We start from the raw sequence: 24,238 nt of genomic DNA on the forward strand, positions 1-24,238 counted from the left end.
CACCATATGTTCGTCGGCCTTTGGAAAGGGAGCGATTTCGCCCAAAAAGTTGAAGACTGCTGGTTTAGAGGTTTGACAACCATCTGGACAATCAAACATTAGCAGAAAGGATATTGTAGGATAAATCCTATTTCATCGGTAATTTATAAACAAAAAAGGAGATAATTGGTGACCGTTGATGAAATTAAGACCTGAGATAAAAAGGTTGTGCACCCCTGGCCTAGATTAAACGGATCATTTCCACGGTCATTGCGGGGAGTTAAATAACGGGAGTTTTCATTAACTGTTATTGAGCACGACAGGCAGATGAACGTTTATGAATCCAATCTTGCGCAAAACTACCCACACGTGCTAAGAAAAGGGCGAAAGGTGGCTAAAAGGAAGAACACTCACAGTAAAAAAGAATGTAAATGAACAACTTTAATTGGTGAATAAGTACATACATAAGGTGCAAAGATAGAAGCAAATAAATAAATAAAAGGGAAAACACAAGGCATACACCTTTAATATACCTGGCTGTGGAAAGCTAGCATTACTCCAAAAAACCTTAATTTTATGCGTCCAATTGTAGTTGTCGATGCCATGGAAAAATTCGTTGTCTCCAGTCCGAAAATGAACAAATTACAGCAACGTTGTTTACCAGCAAATCGAGCTGTATCGGTAAAGTGTCGTATGTGCGTATAACGTTTAGTATGTCCAGTATTAAAGTCAGGCCCATTATTTGCGTTGTAACAATACAAATACTGGTACAATAGAGCAAACGTTTTAGCATTCGTTCGACATCGGTAGTTCTTGTACTCCGTAACTTCTTTAGGAAGACTACGCAAGTAGGTCCTGTCTGGTCATACATTAATGGGTATGCCATAAAAACAAGCAGGATGACTTGAAAGCAAAAACACAAAACAACGAAAACCATAATCAGCGCAATGACAAAAGAGTTACCTTTGTCTACATTCCAAATTACAACACAGCCGGACCGTGAGCTAACAGTGCAGTAGGTAAATTTAAACAAAATAGTTACGACCCATATGACAACGTAGATAGGCACGATAGAAACGTTACTCAATGTGCGAACCCGGAAATTGACAGTGTGTTTGAGCAGGGGATCGGTGTAGAAAGTTCGCTGTCGTAACCACAGGATGGTGTACACGTGAGAACTTCCTACGCCGTATAGGGCACTGGCCAATCCGTGCAAAATCGAACAACTTCTGGTTCCGATGACTCCAGAATATAGATCTACAATGCTTCTTATTGCGAACAAAAGAGAGATGAACATCGATAACGGCAGCGTGCGCAATGGCCAAGGCACGTTTTTACGTCGCAATTGCAGTAACTCGTGTGTCAAAGTCATTACAAAAAGATAGGCATTGACAATTGCCATGCATACGATCCACGGCCGAGCAACAATCAAGTAGTCAAGATCATGAAACATCTTGGTGCGAAGGTAATACTCCAATGTGCACGTTTTATTTACGGAAATTGAAGTGTTATCACTGTCACAGCATAGCATTGCGCTTTCAGTTAGTAAATATGTAAAACAAATATCTCCTAATGGCTCTAGAAAAATCTGCATGATCATCACAATTGTTAGTTGGAGGTACTAGGTTACAGAACAATATGATTAAAGGTGGTGACAGTTTCCCGAGTTAAATTCTGGTTATAATTTAGAATTTAACAATATAAGAAACAGTTAAAATAGCGGAGTCAATAGTGAAAAACTAGTACGGTCCCATACAAATTTGCTGATCTTAGTTTTAGCCTCAATAGCCCTGGGTTAGGCGATGGACGAGTGCGCGTACTTATGTTTCAACCAAAGGAAGTTGTCACATTGAAATGACACATTGGTGGTTTTTGCCAACTTGCAAATCTCAATCTGTCGTAATTGGTGGTGTTTGACCTTTGAAATGAAATTAAACTAAAATTAGGACACACGCCTAAACATGATCGGAAATGTATCATGACTCAAAATCCCAACACAGTAATGTTTTATTGCCGAATGACAATATAACTTAAATGTTTCTTTTAATCAAGTATTTCGCTAAACAAGACTTGTATTAGCAGGCCGTTCAAATAGCTAGATAGAGTTACGGTATGCGGAAAAGATTGTCAGGGTTCACATGATGAAGTGTCATTCATAGGATATTGTTCATTAATTACATCTGCGGTGAGTCAAGTATAATCAGGGAAAAGCAAAAAGTAACAAATAGTGATGTACCGAATCGGCGAAACTTTGATTCGGCCGAAACCGAATATTCGGCGGTTTTGTCGAATAAATTCGGCCGAATCAACCGAATCATTTATGACGTCACGCGAAGTTGTGCCCTGCGTGTTTGACATGAAAACAAAAGTTTACCTACCAGGCAATTAGTGGAGAATGGTTGTGCTTCGTCCTGATGTTAGTTCTGTGGCGTTTAGCAATTGCTGATTTTTCGTCTGCAGTGGGAAAAGCGATAATGTGTTAAAACGTACAATGATTGACGCGATTTTCGTTGGGACTAAGCAGAAAAGACACATTTAACGCTTTAAATGTGTGTTCGTAAAAGGTTTTGGCCGGATCGCAACAAATTATTCGGTCGAAACCGAATCTTTGCAACAGTGGCCGATTCAGCGGGAATAAATTCGGCAAACCGAATATTCGGTACATCGCTAGTAACAAACAAAGTTCAAACTAACGGTTGAAATAAACTTAGCACAACCCTACACGTTCGAATTTTTACTAAACAGTAAAACGGCATCGGATGATATAATAGTTGGCTATAATTGCATTTTGACTGTTTGCTCTAACTACAAAAATGCACTCACTACATATTTCTGATTCAGTAGAAAGAAGGCTTTTTGCAGTTTATTGTGGCAAAAGTCATGATAGGTCAAAGCCATAATATATGAGAAGTAAGAAAGGTTTAATTAAATTGTCTTCGAAACTTTTTTGTTGACAGTAAAATATCATCACACATAGCGTACCTAACACTTAGTGATTTTCCCTACCTCTTACAACTACAAAACCTGAGTTCCTACATTTAACTTAACTGTCACCGGTTTCACCGCAGCACTAGTCCATCACATCGACCACAGTAAGTTTTTTATGACACGTTCCGGATATGGTCGAATGATGATGGTAGACATTCCTCGGGCTACAACGTAAAACACAAAGTTGTTTTTTCTTTCATGTTTTATGTCATATGCTTCATCTGATTTTTTTGATAAAATTCATACCTAACTTACCATGTAAGCTTATCTAAAACATTTTGTGACATAAAATATTTAGTTGTTCTTATAGTCTATCTTATGGATTTGTTATAAAAAACTGGAAGTATTGTGATGGGTTTTTTCAAAATTTTCAGGCAAATATAACACGTTTTACAAAAGACCGGTGCATATTGACGCAAAATTATGCTGCGTTATTTTATACCACAGCAACGATTCTTAACCTATAGTAGTTCGTGGCTCCCTCTGGAGCACTCGCGGTCCAAGGCGGACCCCTAAAGGGACCACGGACCCGAGTTTGAGAAACAGTAGCCTAAATTATGGAAGACAATAGTCATTTGACTCATTTAACGCTATAGAATGCCTATGGTAGCAATGAGACCACCTAAAGGTGTTGAAGTTAACACGTTGTTTGTTGGTGGTTCTCACTAGTGAAGGCCTACATCCGAAGCCCGCTGAAAAAAACCGTCGCTGTTGATAAAAAGTCAAAAGGAAATTTTTTTTTTACCGGAATGACTTGATTTAATTATTTTTTTCCCAAAATTCCAACCATAATCGGTGGGCTATGATGCATTACCATTGAGATACAGTATCATAGAGATTACCTTTTCCAAAAGACGGGGCGCGACCCAATGTAATTTCTTCACAGCTTGTTTTAAAGTGTTAACGCATTTTTTGTTTGTAACGTCACCAGTTGTCTGGCTGACAATGCATACCGATCATTGGCAAATTTAAGCTAAATCATAAGATTTGGTCAAAGACCTATTCATTTCGGCCGAAAATAACACAGTAATATTCATGAAACCTAAATTTTCGAAAAGGTTTACCGTTGTACAGATAAAAAGAAGTATTGGGTACCTATATGGGTCGCAAGGAATCAGAAAATTAAATTTACTCAAGACCGTGTCAAAAAAGTTGGGGAACCACTGTTAAGGGATCGTAAAGATTATTCCGAAAATTTGTGACAGATTTATAATACGATCGATACTCTTTGTCCAAACGCTTAACGGAACGCTGTACTGACCTACTTTAACCAATGCACAAATCTTAACAAACTAGCTGTGCTTAAGAAACGTTGCAAGTAATGACAAACTCAACAATCGCTACAGGTAACAAACTCTACCAATTTAGTATATACGTCATACTATTAGAATCAACGAATCACTTTTTTAAGATCTCTGGCCTAGTCAATTGATCGCTGCCAATAAAACAAAAAAGTAGCTATTGACCGTACAAAAGATTAAATCGGAGTAAACTTTTACAGCAGTATGTTGGTGTTGGGTCGGTCAAATACAAGGAGAGTTTTATTAGAAACGCTTCAACTACAGGAAATCGATGCCACTACGAAAACCCTGTAAGCAAAACACACAAACACATATATCCGTGGCATCGCCAGAAAAACCTGTTGCACAGGAGCAAAACCAAATGCTAGTTCAACGACGAAACATCAAAAAGTAGGATATGAAATTCAGATAACAGTCAGTCAAAATCGCAATGTGCATGCGACCATAAAGATTATCATAACGCTTGCAACAGGTCACACGAGTAAAACACGGACTTCGATGTCGACAACACGCACACATGCAGACGAGAAACGGTGATATGAATTTGAGCATTAAACTACAGATTAAAAAACTTATTCTTTCCCATCGAATAGGAAAAGTAGAAAAACGGCCATTGACAATTTGCATGTCACCAAAGCAATTCGTCCCATTGGTATAATTTAGTTGTTGGAAATTAGAATCGTACACACAAAGGATATTGTCTGCAAAATATCTACAATAAGTGGATATATACATACTTAGATAGATAAAAATATGTGCGTCCAGGCCTATACTTTTTTAAACCAGTACCTCGAAAACATGCATGCCATCATAGAAAGACAGAAGTTGAGTGCAGTTTTTACTTAAACTGTTTGAATCCTTAGAAATGTATACATAAGTTTTGTGAGCAGTCAAACCATCAAGGGACGCACAAGTACACATACAAACGGACAAATTTGTAAAATTATAATGGACATTTTTGTCGTAGCATGACCCACTGATGAACACCAATATTTGAGGCACATCATGCTGCCTCGTCATTGTCTTCTATGTCCTGTACTTGGTCTTCTTGTTGTTCTGTTAAAATGCAACACAAAAACCCATTTTAGCTGCTTATCCAAACTGCATATACAGCAGCAAAGTGGTTGCAGAAACTACATGAGCTAAAGTAGGTTATTGTAGACAGTGGCGCAACTAGCGGAAAATTAGGGGGGCAGGCAACGAATTACCAATACGGCTTTCCCAAAAACGATTGTATTGCTAAGTGCGTATCACTGATTGGTCGAATGGTCCGACGCGTTTTTCCACTAATAATATAAAAAAAAACTGGGATTCGTCCTTGGATTGTACGGCTTTGAATGCCGTGAAAAATTAACACTTGTAAGTCACAAAGTCCATTGCGATATTGACGTTTTAAACTAAGGCATTGTTTAGTAACATATAAACTCGTTCGACTGGGTGTTTACACGTTAACGTTTCAATCTGTCTACTAGTGCTGTACCATACTATGTGTAAGTTTCTCGTGATCTGCAATGATGGCTTTACATAGAGACGTGGACGTAAATTACAAACAAGTTGTTGAAATATTTTTGGCTGAAGCTCCACGGCGATAAACATTTTATTTTTGTGTGTTTACATGTAAATACGTTTTCAAGTTCCAACAAAGATTGTTGTTGCGGTTATTTAGGATGTTGTATAAATACATCGCTGAAACTTCGTTTTTACCATCGCAATACATGCCGATGAAGCGATGTACTGCTGTATCGGCGCCATGTTCTGTCATTTGAAAGTTATTTTTAGCTTTGATGCGAACGAACGTGTTTTCGGCGCTGTACGAGAGCCGTTATACGCAATAACGCGAATAGAAAAGGGACCTGGCATGCCGACGAACCTGCCCCCCTAGTTGCGCCCATGATTGTAGACATGGTCTTTTTGGCTCTATAAGGTTACCATTATGAAATATGCCTAGATTTTAAGCAGACACTGGTACCTTTTTAGCACATAATGACAGTTAATCTATCAGAAAGAAAAAAAATCTGGAAACCACCAAAGTAGATAAGCATGTTAAACATTCGTATTATTCTGTGTCAAACGCAAAACCATGCTCATAGTGAGCCACAAAACATTGTCAAACTGAAACATATTATTACCTTCTCCTCCTTGCATGTCTGACGTCCACAATGTCAGGTTGTCACGCAGCAACTGCATTATTAAAGTGGAATCCTTGTAAGACTCTTCCGAGAGCGTGTCAAGTTCAGCAATGGCATCATCAAATGCCGTCTTTGCCAGGCGACACGCTCGGTCAGGTGAATTCAAAATTTCATAGTAGAATACTGAGAAGTTGAGAGCCAGACCTGGTATAGAAAAGATTCTTATACTTTACTGCATACAATGCTAACAACATAAAACAATGTCAAAATTTGGAATACAGGAATAGTTAATCACAAAGTAAAACTAGAATAGTGGTTTTCCTATGTATTGCCAGTTTATACATACTCATAAATTCCAGAATCATCTGCTTAGCAAGTATACCGTAGCCGTTTTAAAAATTTCACGTTTTGGGGGGCTGTGGGTGAACCGAGGGATCAAACGGGGTCTAAATTCACATGGACCATCTTTAGACCAATATCTATAATGTGTGTAAATTTGAAAAAGTTTGAACCATTCTTTCTTGACCAAAACGTGGAAACAAATCCGCGTTAAATAGAAAAAAATATATATATATAGACAAAAACAATATGTGTCCCCTTCAGGGAATAGGGCCCATAAATACCATTTTCTCTGTGTACACACGACATGGCATTAAACACAAAACTAAAGTTCTTCAAGCTTGCCTATGCAGGTTAGAAACAGGGAAACAGTGCAAAATTTCACTAAACTAAATTTTAAAAGTCTGCACATTGTAGTGTGATGAATGGATATCCAAGTTGACTGGTTTATAAAAGTTTGAATAACACATACCCAAGCGAATTGGATGTGTGGTTGCCAATTCACTATTTGAAATGTCACTTGCAGCCTTGTATGCCACCAAACTGTTCTCAGCTGAGTCTTTGCGAGAATTTCCATTTTCAAACTCAGCCAGATACCGATAGTAATCACCTTTCCTGTAAACATGCAATCATTTTTTTTAAATCTGATAAGTAATCATTTTTTGAAAAGCTACTATTGCAAGTATATAGTTGTTAAGTCATTGCAAATAAATTTCCTACATTTTATTGTAGAACACTTTTGATTCGCCAGTAGCAGCTGAAGGGATTAGATGTTCATCTAGAAGTTTTAATATGTCTTGGCATATATTTTTAAGTTCGGTTTCAACCTGAAAAAAAATGTGAATACAGTCAAACTTCGATACTATGCCACCCTCGCTACTATACCACTTTTGATCGTCACCAACTAAATTCAATAGAAAATATATTTACTATGCCACCCCTTACCCTTGATACTATGACACATGAGAGTACAGTATTACTGTATTAACGGTCTGGTTCCGGATTGAAAATTGACAATTTTCGGTTTGAGCTCATGATAAAACAGAGAAAACATGAAAAACAAATCGTTGAGTAAACAAACGTGGTCATGTTAAGAGGTTTCACGGCTTTGCAGCGAGTTGTGTAAATCCCGTTCCGTGCTTGTGTCACGACAAAACTAACAGATCCTGTTTGTTCTATGCACGATCTATCCGTTTTTTTGTAATAAATTATACTGCATACTGTACCTTATACTGTATATTGTAATAAATTACAATCGTACAACACAACGTGTCATTGCAGTACATTGTCACGTCACAAGGCTATTTTTACAACCAACCCTCGCTATTATGCCACTTTCTCTCGGTCCCAAAGGGTGGCATAGTATCGAAGTTTGACTGTATTATTGCACAATAAAGTGGAGTCGGAATTCTAAACAAGTCATTATTTAAAAGTATTCAGTGAATGGACCAGTGATTCGTATCTAGTGTGGATAGTGTCAAACGATTTTAATTGTATCAGTATTCATATTGGCAATGAGAATGTTAGCTTTTATTTTCACAACCAACATTTAATCCAGTGTCTCCTTTACATCATAAGAACACAAGTAGCATTTTTAGCTTTTTGCTTCAGACAGCACCCTGCTTTTTTTCTGTAAGATTACTTAAACTATGCAACATGATTGTACAGGTTAATGTATTTAATTATCTTTACTGTTTAACAACTTAAAGTTATCCCTGTGAGGCTATGAATGATGAGTATCATTCTTACAGTAAATCAGCTTTCTCTTTTTATTGATAATTTTCTTAAATAAGTTTAAAAACTGTATTGGATGTGTAACAAAACAGCGCAATATCCCGGTGTGACAAACAACATCTCCAAGCTGTCATCGAATTGGATCTAAGTGAGTGCGACTGTTTAAAGACAACAGAAGAATAAGAGCACAACAGTAACAAGTCAGGCAGCCTTAAGCTGCTGTTATGCATTTTTTTACATGCCTAAAGTAAAAAAGGTTTGGTGGTCAGAAAGGGTATCCATATTTACAATAAGGGAAACTGCATGTTGACAAATTAACTAGCGAATTGGATTTCATCAAATATTAATCGCACATAAGCTGTAGCAAATGCATGATAGCACTGCATAGTAATTCAGCATTTAGTGCTGAGTAACAGGGGGATTATGTCGCTACTTTGCCACATAAAATATGGTACATGTTCAAAATAATTGCAAATGACACCTTTTAGAGTAGGGGTCTCAAACTCAAACTGCTTTTAGGGCCAAAAACTAACTTTTTAAGTTTGCTTGAAGGGCACTAACAATCAGACTCAACCACACAGTACACTTCAACACAACTCTATGCCACAGTTTTAAGGCAATCACACACACAGGTTTTTTTTAAGGTTTGGTTTGGGTGACCGCTAAGTAGTTTTAAGAGACCGCAAGTGTTTCATTTAAATACCAAAAACTGTAGTTGTAGTTGTAGTTGCAAGTCCAAATTTTGGGAAACCGCTGGAAAAATTTGACTGTTTCGGTCCCCCAAAACACCTTAAAAAAACACTGCACACACACACGGTAAATCTCTGTAAGTAATAGTATACAACACTGCCAATTGCTAGTAAGAAACTAACAACTATAAACATTTAATTAAAAACTCTTTGGAACATAGATATGAGATATAATGTATAAACAGCACCGAGAGAACCAAGAAAAATATGTATTTTTAATGTGATAATGGGCTGCTCAGAAGAGCTGCAGGTTGTCAAGCCTTGTTTCAGAGGCTAACCAGGTCATTTAAGTGACTTTAAGATTCTGTTGTGGAATTATCATACTGATTTTTATACTATTGTTTTATTGTAACAATTTCTACATCTTTTTTTTAAAAAAATGAAGTAAATCTATCTTCATACCTCGCCACGGTATTTTTTAATGTGGTCCAACTTTTCGGGACTGCTTTTAGATTCTTCTTTTTGTTCAATGCTGCTGATAATTCTCCATGAAGCCCTTCTGGCACCGATTACATTTTTGAATGCAACAGATAACAAATTCCTTTCTTCAACAGTGAGTTCAACATCGGTTGTGGCTATTGCCTTCATTTCCTCCACCATTTCTAAATATGTGACATTAAATTACTTCAAGATCGTAAATCTAACACAAGTAAAATGTTTATCACAAACACTACAACACACCATTGGTTTATACACAAAAATTCTCTTCAATGAATTTTAAACATTGTATTCAAAACTTTCAAACTCAATTAGACCAGTGAGGGAGTTATTTTAGCCATGCTACAAAATGCAATGTTTAACACACCACCAAAAGGTACAAATTAACTTTTTTTTCAAGACGCACAGAATTTTGTACATTCCCTGAAATTGAGGAGTCCTATGTAAAATTGTATGACAACCTGCAAATACCACTATGTTAGCAAGCAAACTGGTGATTTTTATCATGTCTATTATGAGTTTCGGTTGTCTGAAAAATGTCAACCAAGAATGCTGTTTTGCCAAAGTTTCGAGTTTGTCCAAACTTTTATAAAAATTTGGCTGAAATTAAAGTTTTTAATGTATGTAATTTAAGTCAAAACTTTCTTTCACCATCACCAATTTAAAACATCATAAACTAATTGATTATAAAACTGTGCTTATATAGAAATTGCCCTGAACCAACATGCGCTCAATACAGAGTTATAACTTGATATACAGATAGTAGTGAACTGAAACTTTTATTAGACTTAAATCAGTCTGTGTTTGTGGTTTTGCAATGTATTGTAAATAATAACAATTTCGCCAATTATTGAAATATTATATCATACACTTCAGTTTGAAGTCTCAATGTGACTAATTATTGAAAATGCATGGAAAGCAAGAATAAGCATTGACACCAATTTGCCAGAATGTGGCACAAATCACAACTCCTGAAAAAACGAAAATAAACATACAATTGTTAAGAAAACTAACCGTCATATCGCTCTGCTTGTTCCGCCAACTTTGCCTTGTAAACTGATGACTCCCGTTCTGTCATTGTTGTGGTTAAGTTGACGGTTTAATGGATTTTTTAAAAAACTTTTAAGTAAGCAGATTCCTTTAAAACAAATAATATGTAAGTGTTTTGTGCCTTCTTACCTTGACAAAGGCATTTCAGCTAACGTTGATGACACATACAAATTTACGCATAACACACACAACACACAATTTCAAAAATTTCCAACGTTTACCAACGACAACTTACACCCTATAAGGACGGTAAGCAAAGTGAAATATCTCATTCTGTAATTGGCTCAGCATTTCTGCTGTCAATCAATGACTGATTTACATCTCACAAATTCAATCACTATGCGTTGTGAAACTTGTTCAATCGGGTAAAATATATATTTTTGTTTCGTTTGAGGTATTTTATTACCGTAAAACATTTTGTGCAAACCCGATTACTGCAGATTAAATATTTCACTTGGAAAAAATATCACCACCGCGGATGAATACTGTTAAGTGTCGATCACTTTCCCGGTGCAGAATATCGAATCCGTTTAAACTCACCACGTTTCATTCACTGAAAGGAATTACGGTACCTGTAGTTTTTTTTGTTGCATTGTCACGGTACTTGTTCTGGTTTGGGAATCGTGTAATTTATCCCAAGTAGGAGTTATAATGAAGTTTTGATCTTTTACATGCAAAGAAACTATGTTTTTTTGTTTACAATTTTCAAAACATTATTTGTTTGCTGACCAATATACTTTCCTGCATGTTTAAAACAGACCAGCAGCAGCCTATATAAATCAGAGTCAATATGTTGGATCTACATAAACTGATAGACAGGTAAATTAGACAGCAAACACTCATTATTGGTGGTGATCCACTTTTTATGGCCAAATCGCTTATATTCCACACGATTAGCCTATTTCCTTTCAAAGTATTAGGCCTAAATATGAGACTCGTAAATCGTAGCAAGAAAAACATTTTTTAGGCGCCAAGGAAAGGTTGGCCTGCTGACTGTGTAGTCTACATTGATTAAAACATGGGTCAAAGGCCGATTTGTAATGCCAAAATATGCATTTCACATTTATTTAAAGGGGCAATTAACGAAACCAGACAAATCAACTTTAGCGATTTAAAAGTAGGCTACCTACGTGTTAATAGCCTATATAGGCCTAATATTAGGCCAGCCTCTCACTTTGAAGCTTTATCCGAATTATCCTACACCTACAGCTTTTTGGTGTTTCGTTAAGGCCGCCTGGTTACCTAATTAACGCTAAAGCAGTGTTTCTCAACCTGGGGGTCGCGACCCCCCAAGGGGTCGCCAAGCACTTTTGAGGGGGTCGCGGAGACGCAACCGAACACGGAATTATTTTATCTGTATCAAAAAAACTTTCCCTGTGACTTTTGTTTAGCATATAGTAACTCACACGACCGTTTGATTTAGAACGGGCGCAACAATATTTGCGATTGTATACTTCTATAATTGCGGGTTTTGGTTTTTCTTAACATAAAAAAACACGAAATAGTGAAATAGTTAGTGAAAAATAGGCGTTTTCCGGAATACAGCAAAACGCCGAACTATTGCAGCCACGTTAGATTGCAAATGTGTGATGAACACAATCAACACATGCTGGTAGTTAAACTTCCTGTGTGTGTGCGTGTGTAAAGGGGTCGCGTGGTGTTAGAAAATCTCTAAAGGGGGTCGCATAGTAAAAAAGGTTGAGAACCACTGCGCTAAAGCATAATAGTCTGAAACACTTTACGATTTGAACGTCTTCACAACTGTCTATAATTTTAGACCAACCATCGACGAACGACTGTTTATTTGTTAATATATGCCTCATAGGCTACTACCCTGACAAGTGATTACAATAACGAGGAAAAGAGTTATTTCTCCACTTCGTATGTTCCATCCAAATGAAGGCGATACCTCCGCGATCGCCATTCGATAGTGGGGCGTCCGATAGCCATAATAATGACATAGCTTGATATCAGATAATTTAACGTCCATCCTGTTACCACTTTGTACCACGGCACACGAAAATTTTCCTTTGAAAAGAATAAACAACGCTGTTAGAGTTTCTACAACAACAAAAAAAAGACTGGCACTTTTTTCGCGTAGGCCCAACAAACAGCAGTTGGAAGAAAATTAGCCGTTAATAAAAATTTCGCACCTTTATGATAGCGTCCTCATTAACTTAACACTAATTTACACACGTAGCTGTTGTTCCGAATATAGGCTTCACTAGCTCAAAGTAAGAAAATGGTTCTTCCTCTAATTTAAAAAACCTTCAAACTGGGCGGTTTGAAAAAAATAAGTAAAAGTCCTGTTTCCGAAAAAAATACAAGTAGGTCATATAAATACGCGATTTTTTGAGGCAGCAAACAAATTTCACCCACCTCCAAAGCAAGAAGATACAGCACATCAAGCAAAAACAACGCTCCTGTGTGACCGAAAAAAAAGTATGTGCCGTTCCACCCCATTACGTAGTGGACCGAAAATGAAAACAAGAGGCTAGAAAGCAATCCCGATGAAAACGGTTCCACGAGTAGGCATCCTATTGGTTGACTGTAAAACCGCAATTTGGCCCATCTAAAAACAATTAGACTCTTGTGATAACTGTTGTTAAACATTGTTGATTGTTTTGGCCAAAAATCAATGGTTTGCTTTCGTTTTGTTTAAGGGTAATCATGTTTTCTACTCATAATTATGAAGTAACAACATTTATCCGATATCGGCCCAGCTTTGCGTCGCCTGTTTATTTTGCGTTGTTCTTTTTTTCATACAGGCGTCCGCAAATAGTGGATCGCAAGTGGTCGAGTCGAGATTAGAGCTATTAAACTTTTGCACAAGGTTGCGATAAACCCGACGTTCACAAACTATGTAATTGTGGCACACTAAGAACCAAATTCATTTTTCCGCTTTTGGTGGGCAAAAACGCAAAAACTTGTTCAAAGCGGTTAATGACAACGTTAATGAGATGGGCGAGACTATTTTGGTAACAAGTAAGATGAAATTGTTTTGTAGCATTGTCGTGTACATCCGCATTTCGTCGTTAAGTATTAAAACATGAGATGACTTAACAAAACCGACTATTTTACCGCACTCTTAGAAATATGTACGCGACTGGTGCCGCTTTACACGCAGTTCATACCAATGACGTCACAAACAAAATAAACCATAAACACGTCAAATATAGTTGTCATGTAAGTATTGTGCAACTACAGTTGAAGTCGTGGGTATATATAAAATGGAACGGAGCGACGTTAAGAAGTAGATGCTCTTCTACAAATACAAACGACCCCAAAAATTCATTGCCCCGGTCACTAGAAGTAATCTAGGTAAAAAAATTACCGTTAAAATACACGGTAATTTAAGATTGTGTTTAAATTTATAGCCTACCTTCGTTTATCATATGATATGAAAGCTTATAAGCTCAACAATATGTACTCAGTTGCTTACCGAAACTGCCGGTTGTAATATTGTTCAAAAGAGACATCTCCTGAGTTCTGCTGTGATAGCTTTGCTCCAAGTTGTAGTTTTTTTGCGCTAAAATTACAACCAATTCTGCATATTATGCCCTGCCAGGTGCTACACAAATCACTGTACATTGAATATTTACCTCAGAAGAATGTGCAAAGCCATTTGGTGGTCCTCGGCCATAAAGTTTGCAAAGTCTTTTAGTCCCCTTCGACAGGTCGCTTCGATAAAGGATTTACGAAGTAAGTTTGACATTCCCACTGAACATGGCAAACCTAATAAATGTGCGCTTATGTACATGCGAGCAAACTGGTTGCTGAATGACATCTGTAGACAAAAAAGACACTTTAAAATCTACAGATTTTTATGCACATGAAGTATAGTTTTAGTTGATGTACAATAGGGGCAACATAAGTGAAATAATCACCTTTTCCAAAAGCGATCCCATTGTTTTTAGATTTCCTCCGACCGTTGATGGCATTGAATGAACCAAACCCGTCTTTTCGGAAGAATTGCATACCAAGTCTTTAAGAGAGTTTGGATAGACTTTTATTCGAGCGTCACACATCCAGAACAGGTCGTATTTCATCACGCGGTAACCGTTCATAACGTTTCTCACTTTGCCATTGACGATCGAAGTATCATTACCTGCGGTCATAAGTACATGTAAGCAGATGGTTTGACAAAATAGTTCAATCAAATATTAAATCGTAAAAATTATGCAAGTTTGATTGCCCATGCATTATTCTAATATGTTAGCATTTAGTGTTAATAAGGAGCTTTCGAACAGTGATTTTAGGAAATTGTTACGTCATAATTCAACAAGAGCAGTGGGGTCCAACTTTGTTTTGTTGCGAGCCAATAATACTAAAATCCAGACATTTATTAGGTACAGATTGCTTAGAACGTAACTTTAGAAGCGTATTTTTTTCAGATTCCCCACTTCAGCATCGAGGCCACGTCTTTAGACGAGGCGATGGTTGTATTTTTTGCATGACGCTGTTTTCAGGCACAAACATCAGGGTGGCTTATTTAACATTGAAAACAAAAATTACCGTTGCCATTAAAGCGTTGGAATTTCGCGGACCTACAAAATTATTTTGCACACCACAATTAGTCCGAGGGCCTGCAGTTGGACCACGCTGATCTAGATGATGATTTTAATGTGACAAAACAATAAATTAACGATAAAAAGTAGTTGTCTCCAGTTTGTAAATGTCAGACAATTTATGTGTTATTTTCCTCTACCCATAGTATCATTTTGGACACAAAATGGCTCCATAGGCTTTATTGCGTAACAATAGGTTGGACAACTTGTGTTTTATGCAGACTTTGTTAACGATAAGGCCGGATCCGGCCCGCGACCACATTTTTTTGGTTGCCAAATCGTACTGATGACTGTAACTTTCAAACATTAATATACTCCTAACAAAAGTTTTCCTGTCACGATATGTAGAATTGATATTTATCTAGTTCAGGGGTCCGCAACCTTTTAAGCGACGCGTGACAATTTACTTGTTATTTCCTTGTGGTAATTGCTTCGTGTGTCAACGTTTTTCTAAATAATAGTGCTTCGTCCCAGTAGATAACAATAATAAAAAGAAAGCAAAGTGTTTTGTATATGTAAGGCTAAATTTTACAACAATGGCATGATAAAAACTATGAACGAGCAGTGTAACAGGTTAAAATGTTACTCCAATATAAACAGGCAAATCGGTTTGCGTGCCATGAAAAACCACATCGCGTGCCAACCTTGTCACGCGTGCCAGGGGTTGCCGACCCCTGATCTAGTTACATGGGATTACAACGCCCAGAATTGATCAAAGCCAGTTTGTTACGTCACAAACAAGTGTTAATTGTGCGCAAAAATTGCCTTCTTTGTTTACTTGTGACGTAATATACATCCATTGCTCTTAAAATGAGACTAACTATATAATTTAACAGTCGCATCACCAGATCTTTAATGGGATTGTAGAAAGACCATAGTTTGGCGCCCCTATAAAAATCGCCTAGCAAACGTTTGGAAAGACGGTGCTAAGGCATGTAAACTATGCGGCCCGCGCGAATCGTTATTAAACTTATCCGGCCCGCAGCGAAAAAAGTTTGGTGACCTCTGGTCTAATATATTAGACAGTGGTAATATTACCAATAGAAATGCGAGCATCGATGTTTGGATGTTTCTCAATAAACGTTTCTGCCATTATTCGAGCTGGATCTTTTCCATCTTCCAGACAAAAAATCACTTCAAACTGTAACCCAAATGTAAACAATTTATAATTACTAGTAGTAGTAATTTTCTACTACACCAGATATATATAGTCTACTGATGCATATGCATTAACAAAACCGCTTAATTGTATACTTCAATTTCCTGCAAATGCCCAAATTACAAACATTCTTCAAAAAATATTGTCTAAATTTATACTGAGTTACTTTTTCATTCAAATTATTGTGTTTAACGAAAATTTTCCAAAACACTCGATTTCATTTTAGCCATTCATGTAGATAGGCTACTGAATGATCTGTTAAAGTTTTAGTGAGGACCCAAATTAAAATGTTACAAATGTTGGTCTTTACTGGATTGTGAAATATCATCGTGATGAAACTAAAAATCGAACACAATACGAATATATTTTTTACATCTGGAAATAGCACGGCGTTAAATATACTTCAAAAAGTAATACGAAAATTCGTTAGGTCGCCCAACTTGCCTTCGGATATTCGGTTTTACTGAGTGCAGTCAAGTTTTCCTCGAGACATGAGTCAACTCCCATCAACGGTTTTATAATAGAAACGCCCTCGTTATATTTGGGGTGGTTGCAAGGAGGTTCTTTGTTGATGTTAAATTTTCTGTGGCAAAAGAGTATACAACACTTAAGTGCACGTTTAGTTGTTGTGTTGTTTGTTAACTGAAACTGTTTGCATATATTTTGACGCAGGCACTTGAGTGCAGATAGCCTTCTCAAAAATAATTTTCCACACTAACAAACGACATTTCATAAATGACTTTTTATAATTTTTTATAATCAAAACTTACATGAAGACAAGTGCCACAAGGAACATTGTAAAGTTGAATATGCTGATAAATATTCCATACCAAGTCAGTGCATCAATTAACAGGACAGGAAGGGATATAAAAGACATTGAATGCTGCTTAATTTACAAAAGGCTGTAGAGTCTAAAAAAAACAATAAAAAAAACACTGGCAAATAAATATTCACAAGTAAAACGAAATTCTTGAATCATAAAAGTACTTCACTGCAAACATATACGAAAGAGCCTGGTTATGTACAACAGCAAGAGGGTTTGACTAACAAGTTAACGGTACTGTATTTAAGATCATGCTTTTAGTCAATCAAAGTATAGTCTCCTTTTAGCATCAATCAAAGTATAGTCTCCTTTTAGCAATTGACTCTGCGACAATTTTTGTGGATTTAGTTCCACAAAAAAACAATGTTAAAAATAGTTGATTTGAATTCAACGTAAATCCTCAACGTCTTAAAAACTGCAGGGCAAGATAGTTTTTCGGGTGATATTATAAATACCGCTTAAAATGTCGCATGGTGTGCGTAATGTGAGAATACAACAAAGCCCCAACAAGGGTAAATTAGACCAAAATCTACTGTTATCTCAAATAAAAACCCATAACCAACCCAAATAACTTTAACTGTCAGCGCTTTCAAATGTCTGCAAAATTTTAATTTTCGTAAAAGCATATTCAAGTACTTTACAACTCCCTACCTTGCGATAACATGCGGTATTTAATACTGCCGATATTTATTTCTGGTTCGTTTGCAAAGATGTTCATTAACAATGGCTGCTGATTCCCAAACTGTTTGTTGCAAAGTTTATTCTGTTTTACATTCTCATTTGCTAAAAAACAAAATGCCACAAAACACTGTGACATCTTCTAAACTGAGTTGAACACAGAATTGTATGAGGTTTTTTTTTATCTCTCTATTAAACGTTATCATTGTATCCGCTAATGTGACTTTTTTCTTGCAACATCACGTTTTTTACGCCACAAGTCAAGGAAATGACTCTTCTCCGTCGTGGAGCAAGAATCGTGACATTGACAGCGAAAAGAAACCTTTAAGCAATTTTGTAAGCCGAATCGCGTTCTTTGCAACAGTAAAAACCAGTGTTGTTATTTTGGACATTTATTTTTTCAATCAAGCTGCGTATAAGTTCCATCAAAATGCAAACGGTATTTACGTGACCTCCAAACTAACACTGGGCGACCGAGCGAGCAAAGAAAATGATAAGGAGTGAGGAGATGTCGCAGAATCCAACCTATCAACATTTTATGTAACGGAACCCTTGGAAATTGCTTCTACACAACAAAAATGTAAAAATGTAATACGTTGATTAACTTACAATATTAAGTACATTACACATAGCATGTTTGCAAGACCAACCTCCAGAACAGTCAGGAATATGTAGTCAAGTAAAAACCAGGACAAGGTATGCCATAAAAATACGTTTCCAACACTTGCGTTTAAAAGGTGGTGGAGAGCCCAGGAAGAAAATAATCCTGCGACAAAACCATCGGAAACAGGTTCCACTAAAGTTGCTAACACAGGAATTGTATACAGTCGTAATTTGTTCCATCTGCAAAACAATGTTCTTTGTAGCTTTTTTTAATTTTTTTACATTTTAGGAATATATATACCACCCCCACCCATAGTTCACATTTACCTTGTCATTCTTAAGCAGTACTCACTGATGCTCAGATCTCCGGAATGCTGTACCGCCGCAATGGAAGCCATTTTCAGGCTATGTCCACTAACATAAAAAAGAAAATGACATTTTGGGACACTTTATTTTTTCAAACTGTTACACACGTTTTTTGTACATGCTTTCCCATGTAATGGTCCTCCGCCATGTATTTGCCGAAAAACTTCATTCCTCCTGGAAAATGTTCTTCCAGGTATGATTTTCTAAGCATGCATGACATACCCACAGAACACACGACATTTAACAAGTGAGAACCGATGTATACACGAGCAAAGTATGTTCCAAAGTATATCTGTGTTATCAAAAAAATAATGAATATTTTGAGGTTAATTAATTTTTTACAACTGAATACATTGGATAAATCTGCATGCAGAGGGAATGCCGGTATTTGCATTAAAAATCCATGGTTAAATCGTCTAACTTTGGTTTTCAGCTTGTTTGATATAACTAAAACTCTAACCTTTTCCATTAAACGTCCAATCGTTTTGGGATTTTCTCTACTTGCTATTGGCATTGCATGGACCATACCAGTGTTATCCGTCATCTCACACACCAGACTTCTCAGATGGTTGGGAGTGATTCTCATTCGAGCATCGCAAATCCACATAAGATCGTATTTCATTTTATGATAGCCGTTCATGAGGTTCCTTACCTTTCCGTTGATGATTGAAACATCGCTTCCTGTTCAAAAGGAACCCAACTGATCGAATATCCTGGTCATATTTGTACGAGACAGTGAAAACATATGTCACCATATGCGGGTTGTTTTGAATTCCGCCTCAATATGCATATCATAGACGTATATAAAAGCATGCGTTTTTTATGCAACACCAATTGATCTGATAGTCATTGCAGCTGCTAACCAATAAGTTACTTGCATTTATAATCAGATCAAACTTTAACAATAACATATACAAACCCATTGCGATTTTTGCGTCAATTTCAGGATGTGAATTGATGAAGTTATGAGCAACTGTTAGTACTTCATCCGTTTGTTTCTCGACACAAAAAATGACTTCAAACTAAATAAATATTTATTTCACTGTTACAAAGTTAACCATACATCGCAAAGCAAGCATTGAGTATTGTTTGTACATTATCGGCTTCAACTCGAACTCTTAACTTTTTACCTTTGGATAATTTATGACACTGAGGGAAGATAAGTTGTCTTCTAAACAAGGGTCAATACCACACAGTGGTTTGAGAATAGAAACACCTTCTTGGTAAAGATTCCAATTTTGAGGCGGGTCCTTGTCGACCCTGAGCAAGCTGCAATATAAAAAACACAAACACGGCGATGGTAAACCGTTTGGTAATCAGCCTTTGTACATGTAAAATAGTCAAACCTTACATATATATAAGGGTTGTAACGTTCACGAGTAGAAGAGATAACCATAATCCAATTCCATACAAAGCCAATAGGTTTAATATTATATCGACAAACCACATTTTTACTTGTCCAACATATTTTTGTTAAAATTAGTGTTTTATCGATTATACTGACACCCTTACCTTTACACACTAAAACAAGAACAGTTCTAAGCTTATAGAACCTAGCAGAACTTACTGACTTAAAATCCTACAAACAGTCCCTGCATTTTGATAACTATTGAAACGTGAACAGGTAAAATTAATCGCGCGTTCTGTTTGCACAAATAGTCAAAAAAGTCACGTAGTTTCTTCGAAGTTTGCACATAGCCCTAAAAATATGACATTTTAACTGTATGCGACCTCGTGAACTTTTTGTTTAATATCGACATGTGTCATATTAGTCAGCAAATTTTGAATTACGACGTCACAAAAACGTGATATTTTTATGGTCACACATCCGGAGTAGACATTAGGGTTTCCCGATTATATCCGATATTGTCACGTTTTCATGGGGGAAAAAACGGATAAAGCATATTTTGAAACCTGTTATGTAGTGCAGGGAATGTCAGCAGGGACAGTTTGGTCGAAAACTACCGATATCTTAAACGACTTTGCAGCCTATATCTGCAAATTACAGTTTGTTGTAATGGAAAATCCTTTACCGAAAACAGATGACAGTAACGGCAACGCAGACCGAACAAACCTGAAGTGCCAATAAAATGGCAAAACAAGATAACGTATCTCGATTGTTTGAAGTTGCCCTAAATCTAAGGAAACGTCGGACAATACGGTACTATATGTACAGGAAAATGCTATTACCCCTGCTTTGTGTTTGTCTAATAAATTGGGACAAAAAAAACAAGATTGTAATTTTTATAACCTAAGATCAGAGTTGAACGACTGTTTTGGTTGGCATTGGATACGCCTGTGAATGAACTAGTTTTTGACAACTTCTAAAACGTCCTACTTCAATCTATCATTTGCAACATGGTCTGTAGGATTGACCAATCTGAGTATATAGAGCTCAAGAACTCGCAACAAAAAAGTTTGCTAAATACCGATAGATGGCGTAAAGAACGCAAAAAAACAATCAAACTCTTTTATACTTTGCTTCGGTGAAAATAAAGCTCAAACAAGCAACGATTTTTTTGGACATATAACTGTTAATCTGAATGTACTAACAACAACGAATAAACGACCAAAAAAGACAAATAAATGATTGATCACATTCCACAACCTTCTTTTTAGGACTTTCATCTCTCTAAGAAAGCAAAAAAGCATTTTTTGTGCATACCAGTCGCCTTTTCTATAAATACACTTTATTTGAAACTATTCTTTTGTGCAGATTGAACAATGCTCCACTTAAAACTCAAATGACCCCCTTACTGATATATCTTAGTAAGTTTCATCTCGGCAACACAACCTTTATTTTTTGTAACCAACTTTTCTTTAGTCCCAAAAATTTTTGTACACAAACATTTTTTAAAATTTGGATTGGTCGTAACAACTTTTACACAGAACTCGCAGATCCAAAACTTTGTTAGTCATTGTAAGTACGTATACTTTAGAATTACATCAGAAACGGAAACATTTTTTTCTTGTATCTAAAAAATATGAGCAGTGGGGCTCATTACCTTCCGGCAGAGTTGCAAGCGGGCCCGAAATCTGAGCCCGAACCCGGCCCGAACCCGAAAGTATAAGCCCGAAGCCCGGCCCGAACCCGAAACGTTTTTGAGAAGCCCGTTTGGGCCCGAAATTTTGATTGACAGGTCTATCCACGAAAACCTTGCAACAAAGTATAAGAAAGAAAAAAGTGAGAAAACAACAAAAACAATGAACAATCGTTGACAATGGGGTAAACAATACGTTTTAGAGTAGGGTGGGCATTAGGGCAAAGCCAGAGAATTGTTACTAAAAATGGCGGAAACGGAACGAAAAATCAGGCCCGTTTTGAGCCCGTTTTCTGACAAATACCTAAGCCCGAACCCGGCCCGAACCCGAACCCGGCCCGAAAAGCCCGGCCCGACTTGCAACTCTGCCTTCCGGGGCTATATATCTTCAGATACCTTACGTACAAAATAACTCATCGACAACAACCGTCTACACCAGGGGTCACCAAACTACGGCCCGCTGGCCGGATCCGGCCATTGGCGTCATTTTATCTGGCCCGCGAAAGTATTTTTGGTTTAATAAATCTTATGGAACATTTTCTAACATATTGTCTTAAAGATTCGCAAACCTGCAGAATGATTGTGGTAATAATTTTACCTAACCTAACACAGGGGTCGCCAACCTGCGGCTCTTTGATACCTCTGATGCTGCTCAGTTTTTAAAATTACCAAATGTTTTGATTACACTTTCTGTGATGATTATGCCGAACACAAAGTCGAAAATGAAAATTGCATTGCAATAATATATGAGCGAACCTGCTTCTAGTAGCTACAATTAACCAAGTCTATACCATGAAACGCCAAATCTAAAAGAAGCAAACTTGCGACGCGCAGGTTAACACACGATGTAAAGTTATTGTTTCGATTTGCAGTGTATGTGTGCGCGGCCAACAATATCCGTTTGTTTATGGATGTGTCATAATAAGTGTGAAACAAAGAAATAAAAATCTGAAGTAAAACAGGACATTCAATGCTACGTGGAGGGATTCATTTGCTTTTAATGCTGACAAGACTGATTTACCAAGTGTGTCTATATGCAAGAAACTAACTAACAAGAAAATATCGAAAATCTTGAGACAAAAACGGTTTTGCAGTGACATTTCATTTTTAAATTTCAAAACGGCTTTGTGGCTCCCAGCGTATTTTTACCATGTGTAGTCCCAATGGCTTTTAGGGTGGTAAAGGTTGGTCTAACAGGATCAAAACGTATAGAATGTAGTCCAAAAGCTGTTTGTAGCGTTACAGACAAGAGCAAAGAAATAGTGTTTGTGCTCGAACAATTGCCCTCTTTTGTTACTTGTAATAGAATAGAGAAAAAACGATGAGGCAGCACCGTGCTTCGCGAAAGTTAGAAACGGAAAGAGCTAAACCACGCTGCGTTATCACACAAAGCTGGTGGCTAGTTGTTACGTCACCAAACGCAATAGCTTGCAACACGTGTTGCAGTAAGCAAAAGCGGGAATTCAGCAATGAGTCGCAAATAAGATGTGACAGTTGTTACGAGAGATGTTTGACCCCCAATCAATTTCCCTAAAAAGTTATATATATGTAAAGTTTAATCCAAGTTAAAAACGGTTTCAGCAAATGATAAAATTCGGCATTACATACGTCGACAACTAGACATCGAAAACATTGCATTTTGAATATCAATAAGGCAACTTGTTGCTATTACGTAAAAACTTGAACTAAAGAGTATTAAAAACTCTTTGGTTGGACAAACGACGTGAACTACGGTATTCGGCAAAACATACGATACTTGCTATTTTTGGCCCAACTTAAACAAATCTGCCACAATGCTTTAAAAAATTTTCAAAATGCAGCCTACCTGTGGTTTTGCAAAAAATCTTTAATCCAGATTTTTTTTGCTAAATCTGCATCCTGACTAGATATTGCCGATAATCTCAGTATTTTAATTGTTAAGTTATTTTTAATTTTAATACATGAAAGGATTGTAACAACGATACTACAACATTTTAGAAGTCGTCACAAAAGCATCACCCGTTTTAACCCGTGCACCAAGTATATCTATTCACTTTGCACATATACTGATGTCCTGCCTACCTCACAAATGCACGTAACAAGTTAAAGAATCATTATGAGCGGCATTGTGCACTGTACACCTAAATTTATATTTCGCTATAAGTGAGGTGAACTTCTACCGGGAACATGTTGATTTCTGACTTCAGTAAAACTGGATGAAACGAAACTGCACATAGGCTACTTTTTTCATGCTCATTATCATGGCTTTTGTTTGTTTGACAACCGCATGCGGACACGGTTTTAGATGTGTCTT

The 24,238-nt window shown here is 37.0% G+C and overlaps 4 protein-coding genes across 5 annotated transcripts; all 4 read right to left on the reverse strand.

The window, feature by feature from the left end:
- Window positions 1-553: 553 nt before the first annotated feature.
- Window positions 554-1,579, reverse strand: LOC145228714 (uncharacterized). Its single transcript, XM_080093960.1, has one exon. It carries the CDS (start codon window positions 1,577-1,579, stop codon window positions 554-556), a length of 1,026 nt encoding a protein of 341 aa, XP_079950086.1.
- A 2,916-nt stretch (window positions 1,580-4,495) lies between these two features.
- On the reverse strand, window positions 4,496-10,823 carry LOC145228725 (14-3-3 protein epsilon-like). Its single transcript, XM_080093966.1, has 6 exons — window positions 10,672-10,823; window positions 9,622-9,821; window positions 7,457-7,563; window positions 7,209-7,351; window positions 6,398-6,601; window positions 4,496-5,324 (listed from the first exon to the last, which is right to left on the reverse strand). The coding sequence occupies exons 1-6, from the start codon at window positions 10,733-10,735 to the stop codon at window positions 5,272-5,274; spliced, it is 771 nt and encodes a 256-aa protein (XP_079950092.1). The 5' UTR covers window positions 10,736-10,823; the 3' UTR covers window positions 4,496-5,271.
- A 1,669-nt stretch (window positions 10,824-12,492) lies between these two features.
- LOC145228680 (ceramide glucosyltransferase-B-like) lies at window positions 12,493-17,311 on the reverse strand. The gene is made up of 8 exons (XM_080093932.1): window positions 17,205-17,311; window positions 16,879-17,017; window positions 16,314-16,416; window positions 14,595-14,815; window positions 14,310-14,494; window positions 14,150-14,236; window positions 13,087-13,279; window positions 12,493-12,735 (listed from the first exon to the last, which is right to left on the reverse strand). The coding sequence occupies exons 1-8, from the start codon at window positions 17,309-17,311 to the stop codon at window positions 12,574-12,576; spliced, it is 1,197 nt and encodes a 398-aa protein (XP_079950058.1). The 3' UTR covers window positions 12,493-12,573.
- A 1,000-nt stretch (window positions 17,312-18,311) lies between these two features.
- LOC145228685 (ceramide glucosyltransferase-like) lies at window positions 18,312-23,833 on the reverse strand. 2 transcript variants are annotated; one of them, XM_080093942.1, is made up of 9 exons: window positions 22,315-23,833; window positions 20,256-21,909; window positions 20,035-20,173; window positions 19,824-19,926; window positions 19,365-19,585; window positions 19,012-19,196; window positions 18,866-18,952; window positions 18,586-18,778; window positions 18,312-18,500 (listed from the first exon to the last, which is right to left on the reverse strand). In XM_080093942.1, exons 2-9 carry the CDS (start codon window positions 20,351-20,353, stop codon window positions 18,336-18,338), a joined length of 1,191 nt encoding a protein of 396 aa, XP_079950068.1. In that variant the 5' UTR covers window positions 20,354-21,909; window positions 22,315-23,833; the 3' UTR covers window positions 18,312-18,335. The 2 variants fall into 2 exon arrangements, with proteins under 2 accessions (XP_079950068.1, XP_079950076.1); XM_080093950.1 differs by lacking the exon at window positions 22,315-23,833 and having other exon boundaries at window positions 20,256-22,308.
- Window positions 23,834-24,238: the final 405 nt, after the last annotated feature.

The sequence above is a fragment of the Phallusia mammillata genome, chromosome 1 (genome assembly GCF_965637545.1).
Source record: "Phallusia mammillata chromosome 1, kaPhaMamm4.hap1.1, whole genome shotgun sequence".
In the NCBI taxonomy this organism is placed as follows: Eukaryota; Metazoa; Chordata; class Ascidiacea; order Phlebobranchia; family Ascidiidae; genus Phallusia; species Phallusia mammillata.